This window comes from Nelumbo lutea, chromosome 4, assembly GCF_056320005.1.
Source record: "Nelumbo lutea isolate HS-2025 chromosome 4, American lotus-T2T, whole genome shotgun sequence".
Taxonomy (NCBI): domain Eukaryota; kingdom Viridiplantae; phylum Streptophyta; class Magnoliopsida; order Proteales; family Nelumbonaceae; genus Nelumbo; species Nelumbo lutea.
Genome location: NC_142687.1, coordinates 65,192,815 through 65,200,776, shown reverse-complemented (window position 1 = coordinate 65,200,776; position 7,962 = coordinate 65,192,815). Strand labels below are relative to the sequence as shown.

Genomic DNA, 7,962 nt, shown 5'->3' with positions numbered 1-7,962 from the left:
GAGTCGGGCCAAATTACCCCTCATCATTAACCAAGGATTAAAATATCAATATGGTATCAGTATCGAAAGGAACCGATACGGGATACACTTTGTGCATAACATCTTGATCTGTTATGCCATCATTTACTTGCGATATCATGTGAAATAAAATAATTTTATTAACTTCATTATTAACATGCAACCTAAATAAATACTATATGTTTATGTTTGATAATTCCAATTTAAAATAAAAAAAAAACAATATTAAAATTTAGTATTTTATAACATTATTGAAATAAACAATATATCAAAATTACGTTAATACCAAAAATTGTTTTTCTCTCAATATATTTATACAAATAAACAATATATCAAAATTACGTTAATACCAAAAATTGTTTTTCTCTCAATATATTTATACAAATAAAAATATTAATAATAGAATGATTATTTTAGTACTTAAAATTCATAAGCTTGTACTATCTTAAAATTTTAATATATTTTTATAAATTATTCATTAATATTTTAATTTACACTAAAAATAACATATTTATTATTTACAAAAAAAAATTGTTTACAAAATATTCAAAAATATAAAATTAAATTAAATTTATCAAATCCACTAATTTACATTTATATAAAAAATAATTTCTTATTTTAAAAATTTATAAAAATAAAAATATTTATAATTGAATCGTTATTTTAGTAATTAAAAAGGGCAAATTTCTTAAACTAATCCTACTGTTTCTGACAATCGACACAGTGGTTGATTGCTAATAGAAAAAACAAAATGTTGAATTTGTCCTCTTCTATTCCCCAAATTTTCAAAATAACTTCCAATTGATGAAAAATTCGAAGTAGATCGTTGCTCCATCTCCATCACACCTCAGTCTGTGTTTTCTGTCTTCGTCTTCATCTCCAACACCACCTTCTGATACAACATTTTCGGGTCTGGTCTGAGGAAAATCGAAGCTTTATTTCTTCGAGATGTAGGGTTTTTGAACTTTTAGAAGACAAAGTTACAGTTATTGAAGCTCTAGTTTCTATCATTTCTTACCTTTCGGTTTAGAGAGAAAGGATCAGAGCAAGTGTGGAGGCGCCGGTAAAAGCAAGGGTCTATAAACCCCTGCAGAGATCTTTTCGATTAACAGAAAGAATCGTTGGGGTCAGATTCAGCTTCGCCACCGTCGTCTGCATCGACCCCCTCTGGCACTGATTCGTGGCAAGATCGGCGATAGGTTGGATCTCAGAACTTTCGAACTGCTACCAAGATCTGCTGTGTATCTCTCAGATCTGCAAAGAACCCAAAATGTGCTCGGACGCACCTTATGTGAATCACACTCGGTCGAAAGTTTACCCGTCACCGAAGCTCTACGTCCTCCGTCTTATCTGAAATGAATACGTAAATACTATACAAAGAAAAAGAGGTTATTGATTTCTTCAATAATACGAAGAAACACTGATTATTCAAATTTTATTCTTGTAACTAATTATCCCAACCACTAAAGTCTTGTTGTCCATCAAATGTTGAGCCATGATTACCTTGCTCTTCAACCATTTTTCCCTTCTCCTGAATGAAGTTGAAAGAAACCTGCAGGATGCAATGCCTTTAAATCTCATTCTTGTAGCTAATTATCCCAAACACTAAAATTTTGTTGTTCATCAAACGTCTGGAGCCATGATTACCTTGTTCTTCACCGATTTTGTCCTTCTCCTGAATGAAGTTGAAAAAAACCTGCAAGATGCAGTGTTTGTAGCAAGAAATATAACCAAGAATCCAAAACTTGTTCCTGGTGGAGGTGTTACAGAGCCGACTGTATCAGCAACTCTGAAGCAGGAGAGTTTATTGAAGGCATTGAAAAGTGGCGGACGCCTGAGCAACACCGGTCTCCAGTTGGAACAGCTCAAATCACAAGAAATGAAGTTTAACTACAACGAATTCAAAAAAGTTTACCTTGTTGCAGGCGGTAATGGTGATGATGTTGTCAGTAATGATTGTGCCGATGTTAATGGGTAAACATAGGAACGAGTACCTGTAGAAAACTTGTGACACTGCTTAACAAAACAGATTCTTTCTGGTTACCTACCCAATTTATATTTATATGAAATAAATGAAACGGAAGGTCAAGTTGTGTAGTGCTCTTCCGTCTGAGTACCTATGCGGATGGTTAATGGCAGTTTGGTGGAACTCATAAATGCTAGAAAGAAATCATTAGACTACTGGAAGTGTTAAACTTGAAAAAGAGATGGCCATCACTTGCTTGCCCAGAAGTGAAATGTAAGGTTTTGATCTCATGAATCGATTAAACATGGAGTCTGTTCAGAGAAGATCGATGTTTACAATTTGAGAGTAGTTTTCTTTGAGATGATATCCGGGATGAAGGTGGTGGACCACAGTAGGGATAAGAGGGAAATGGTGTTGGCAGATTTGGATGCTTCCAAGTCCTAATCAAACAAATGGATTGGTCCCCAGATCTGTAACATGGGTTGCGTGTACCAGAACACAACCCAGATTGGAGTTTCTAAGGTGAACCAAAACTTCACCGGAGAGAGAAAGAGATACTAAAAACACCCCAACATCGGGGAGGGTTGAATGATAAATAAATACTGGTAAGGCATGTGAACGGATTGTGGAAACCTGACAGCAGGAAAGTAATTAGTTAATTGTGAGAAACTGTAGGGGTACTTAAGGCAATATATAACAGTAAGGGAAGAGTTTATCAATTAGATAGTTTAAGAAATTTGCCCAATTGAAAATAATGAATTTTCATATGATATGTATCTTAAAATTTTTAATAATTTTTGTATATTTTTATAAATTGTTTATTGATATTTTAATTTATATTTTATAATTATATATATATATTACAAAAATAAATATATTGTTTATCAAACATTTCAAATTTTATATTTAGTTAACCTTTTTTGATGTTGAAAAGTAAAAATAGTAAAATACAACATAATTGATATAAGAATTAAAATATAATAATTACATATATTTTGTGTCTTGGACTTAAATAGAATATAACATATAATGGGTTTGTGCATGTGTTAAATTGTAACAACAATGTAATAAGAATCTTGGATTCTTGATTCATAGATTATCAATGAAATTGTATGATATTTATGCATCTTGTTATATTAATTGTAATAAATATATAATCAAAATATACATTTTTTTATGTATATATACTTTATTTGTGGCTATTTTTTAAGGGATGGGAGATCCATCATATGGATGGTCGAATCCTGCAGGAAGGTTGGGCGAAATTTCAAAAATTTCTTTCGCTCTCATCTGGGAATCGTATTCCCTAATTTAGAAAATTGCATTTCCAAGATTCGTTCTTGAATCCAAAACCAGACCGAATCTGAAACCAATAAGAAGTGAGGGATATACCTGATACAAAGTAGCAGTAACCCCCAACGCAAATGTTCACGCCAAAAGAAAAAACCAAAACCCGCTTTCACTGAAGATGACACAGCGTGTAGTAAAGCGGGATCAGTAGGGTGGTTCTTCAACAAGAATCGAGTAGGGGCTGGTGAGCACGACTTCAGATTGCTTCTTCTACCAAGAAGCAATATGAAGAACTCTTCTTGATTAGGTCCACAAGTGGAGATCGAACTGGGTAGGGGCGGTAATAACTGGGAAGAATTCTACAGTTAGCTATTGTGTGTGTAAAATCTGAAGAATTCGCCCCTATTTATAGCCTTCTCTAGATCAGCCTCCTAATCTAATTAGAAGAGAGTTTCCTAATCCAAATCTTATATTTGGATCTGGACTCTTAAATGTATAAGACTTATCTTATCCTTCAGCTAATCCTAATCATTTTAAAACTGAATTCGACCCCTTTTAATTAAGTAACTTAAGCCCAGTTCGAATTGGGCCTTAGGCCCATTAAGGTTGTGTGCTCACTTACTCTTTAATCTATTGCCCTGTTGGCTCTCTTTGTATGGTGTGGGACCCTAACATTGATCTACACATCAATCACATAGGTTCAGCCCAGCCTCTGTTACAAGGATTGGCCGAATTCACTATAGTAGACAGTGAACCCCTGAATCAATCACCATGGGCTCTTAATGGGCCATGATAATTATATAAAGAAGTTCAAATTTTACTAATGAAATAATTATTTTAGTAGTTAAAAATTATGAATTTGCATATGATATATATCTTATAAAAGTTAACGGATTTAATATATTTTTAGTAAAATTTATATATTTTTATAAATCATTAAATGATAATTTAATTTATATTTGAGAATTTAATATTTGGTTAACATTTTTGTTAATGTTAAAAATGTAAAAATAATAAAATATAAGATAATTCATATAATAATTAGGATAAATATATTATATTTATATATTTTCTGTCTTGGACTCTTAATTAATGTATTGTTTAATATTTATGCATCCCGCTATATTAACTGAAATATATTTTTCACAATATATATATAAATATATATATATATATATATATATATATTCTTGTATATTTATGCATTATTTTTGGCTATTTGACTTTAAATTTAGTATTATTAATGTATTTATGAAATTTGTACGTATTTCCCTAATGTATCCAAGTTTTTCCATATTTTTGGTTTGTATGCATGTATTTTCAAAGCATATTTGTATTTGTATCCATATCCAAGTTGTTGGTACGATACTCGATATTGATACTTTAGTCCTTGGTTCAATATTAAGTATATAAAAGAATGTTCTTCAAAGTTCATTATCAACCAAGATACACATAAGTCAAAAAAATAAATAAATAAAACTAAGTGAAATTGGCACCCCTAATTGTTCCACCTATCATAAAGTCTAAGAACAAGTTGGGTTTGGTATAATTCAATGTTTCTTGTAAACACTCACCGTCATACCTTAGGTCATAACCCGAGTAGCAACGACTCACTACTCCACAAACTTAGGCAGTATGAGAATGACAACCTTGTTAAGAAAGACTTCCTCAAGTGTATCCACTGGTTATGAAGATTTAAGCCTATATTATATTAATTATGTAGCCTCATACGTAATACTAATATGAACCGAAGGTAATTTAGTAGAACAATCTAAATGACACATGGAATGAATGTTCATTTATTCATAATAATTATGTATAATACACATGAGCTTGAGCTAAAACCATACACATTGTAGATAAAATTGAAATAGCAAAAAGGGTGAGGCTTTGATGCATATACGAATTAAACAAATATACAGAACAACTAGTCAATAAATGATGGTTGAAATTAAGAAAATTCAATCGACTAGATGTGTAAGAATCCAATAAGTATGATTGCTCATAAAAAATCAAAAAACTGAACCGATCGGTTCGATATTTCTAAAAAACCAAAGGATTGGTTTGGTTTTTTGTTAACCTAGAAAAAAACTAGCGGCTAATCAAACCAACTGATATATGTATTTATATGTATATTATATATAAATATATACATATATTATAATTTATAATTATTTATTTATATTTTTTCTATCGATTAGCCGGTGGTATCGGTTTAGTTTCAAAAAAAACCCAATGATTCAATTAACCAAACTGTGAGTACCCCTACCAGTAAGTACGTCTTTGATAGAGGGAAATTTGAGAATTCCTTGTGTGAATCGCAAACGAAGGAAAGTTTCCAATACTAAGTGTCAATGGTAAATAAGAGAAAAGCTTTACCAAGAAAGGAAAATGTGGTTAGTGGGAAAGGAGTTTAATAAGTACTATAACTAATATTGGATTCTTTTCAGTGTAGAGAAGAATGGGAATATGGGATTATATTTATATTTGCTCATCAAAAAGTTATTAAAAGGAGTGTCATAGAGAGAGAGAGAGAGCCCCATCCCCAAAACCCAAAACTAATTTTTACCCAAATCCAACCCCAAACCCCAGCTTAGGCTAGCCTGTGTAGGCAGCCAGCCACAATCTAGTCCGGTCAGTCCCAATCTAAACCCTAGCCCAACCCCATTCCCCCCAACACCAAACCCTAGCCTGGGTTGGTCTATGTGTAGGCTTGTCATAGTCCAACCAATGGTCTATGACAAGTTAGCTGCTTATAGACCAACCCCAGCCACAAACCCTAACCCTAATTTTGAACCCTAACCCAAACAAACCCTGACCTAGACCTAATCTCATTCCCCCCAACCCCAAACCCCCACTCCAACTTGAACCTGCCTCAAAACACAACCTGAACTTGACTCTCACTCCAACCTGAATCCACAGTCCAGTAACTGGACTGTGGCTGGCTATCTGCTCATAGGACAACCACAGCCCCAAAACCCCAACCATAATTCTAACCCCTAACCCAAACCTGACCCAATCCTAAACCCCTGCTCCAACCTGAACCTATCCCAGAACCAAACCTAAACCTACCCAAGAACCCACCTTGAACCTAACCCTCACTCCAACCTGAACCCACCCATAACCCAATCTACCCTTGACCCTCACTCAAACACCCAACCCCATTCCCCACCCCCAACCCTGGGTTGGCCTATGTGTAGGCAGCCAACCATAGTCCAATCAATGGATAGTGGCCAACCTAGCCACTTGCTCATAGTCCAGCCCAACCTAACCTAGCCCCAAGCCCACACTGTCATTTGTCTAACCCCACCTTGACATTGCCCCCCACCCCCAACTTGACCCTCACCAAAACTTGAACCTAGCCTACCCCTGACCCTAACCTAAACTTGAACCTAACCCTGACCCCGACCTGAACATGAACCCAACCTACTCCTGACCCTAACCCAAACCTGAACCTGACCCTGACAACTACCTGAATCTGAACCTACCTTGACCCATACCTGAACCTAAACCCAGCCTACCCCTGACCCTGACCTCTAGTTGAACCTAAACCCAATCTACCCGACCCTCACCCAAACCTAAACTTGACCTTGACCCCTACCTGAACACCCAGCCTACCCTTGACCCTAACCCAAACATGAAACTGACCCTGACCCCTACCTAAACTTGAAACCAACTTACCCCTGTCCTTAACCCAAACTTGAAATTGACCCTAACCTGAACGCAGCCTAGCTGACCGTCACCCAAACTTGAACCTACCTGACCCATACTTGAACCTAAACCCAACCTACCCTGCTCACATCAAATAGAAGATAGGACTAATGATGGTTAGAATTAAATAAAGTTAACATAAACATATTTTTAATTAATATGCCTTCTCCTTGTCACTTTTCGAAGGACATGTTCTTTGATCATGCCCATGTTTGAAGCAATACAAGCAGGTCATTCTCCTGTCTCTCCTACCAAGTGTTGTACCTTGAGGAGTTTCCCATTCCTCTAAAATCATCTTTTTCTTAAGCCTTCCTCTCTTCTTGCTTGATGCTAGTGGCTTAGTTGCTTTAGTAGTGGACTTGGACCAAAATTTCATCCCAATCACTAGCCACATGGCATACTGGTAGGTAGGTCTTCATGAAGGCATCCTTCCTATACCAATGTGCAACATAATCTTCCATCTTTTCTTCTCTTTTGAAAATGGCACAAATGGCTTGGGGATAGGGTATACCAATCATGTCTCACCTTCTGCAAGTGCAGATATACCTCACAATGTCAATAACATATTTGTTTACACCTTGTTGGATGGTGTATCCGAAAGCGTGTCGTTAACCATTTTGGAATACCAGTTTAAATATTTATAATTTTTTTTCCGATTCTCAAACAATTACAAACGTAGTAAATTGTGAGAAAGGATCGTATCCCCAAGGAAGCGAGGGAAAAATTATCATTTACTTAAATCCGGGAAAGATAACACAATTGAGAGTTGTAGAAACACTGAATTTAATTAATTAAACTGAAATTCATTAAAATAAAATTTGAACAGTGATGGAAGTGAAAAGTGTAGAAAAGTAAATAAATAATAGAAATAAATAAATAAAATGAATGAAAAAAAGTCTGTAATCCAATCAGAGGTAGCAATCCCCGGATCTCTCCTTTGACCCTTGAACTTCTCAAACTAGGCCTTCCGTCTTACC

General features: G+C 34.9%; 1 protein-coding gene across 3 annotated transcripts; it reads right to left on the bottom strand.

Annotated features, from left to right (window-relative positions):
- Window positions 1-774: 774 nt before the first annotated feature.
- On the bottom strand, window positions 775-2,317 carry LOC148860893 (uncharacterized). Of its 3 annotated transcripts, none has more exons than XR_016094812.1 (5): window positions 2,136-2,317; window positions 1,934-2,012; window positions 1,666-1,852; window positions 1,037-1,570; window positions 775-935 (listed from the first exon to the last, which is right to left on the bottom strand). XR_016094812.1 is itself a non-coding variant. In XM_088941018.1 (5 exons), exons 1-5 carry the CDS (start codon window positions 2,170-2,172, stop codon window positions 1,351-1,353), a joined length of 390 nt encoding a protein of 129 aa, XP_088797144.1. In that variant the 5' UTR covers window positions 2,173-2,302; the 3' UTR covers window positions 775-1,350. The 3 variants fall into 3 exon arrangements, 2 of the variants coding, with proteins under 2 accessions (XP_088797144.1, XP_088797143.1); XM_088941018.1 differs by having other exon boundaries at window positions 775-1,388; window positions 1,522-1,570; window positions 2,136-2,302; XM_088941017.1 differs by having other exon boundaries at window positions 775-1,570; window positions 2,136-2,302.
- Between the last annotated feature and the right edge of the window lie 5,645 nt (window positions 2,318-7,962).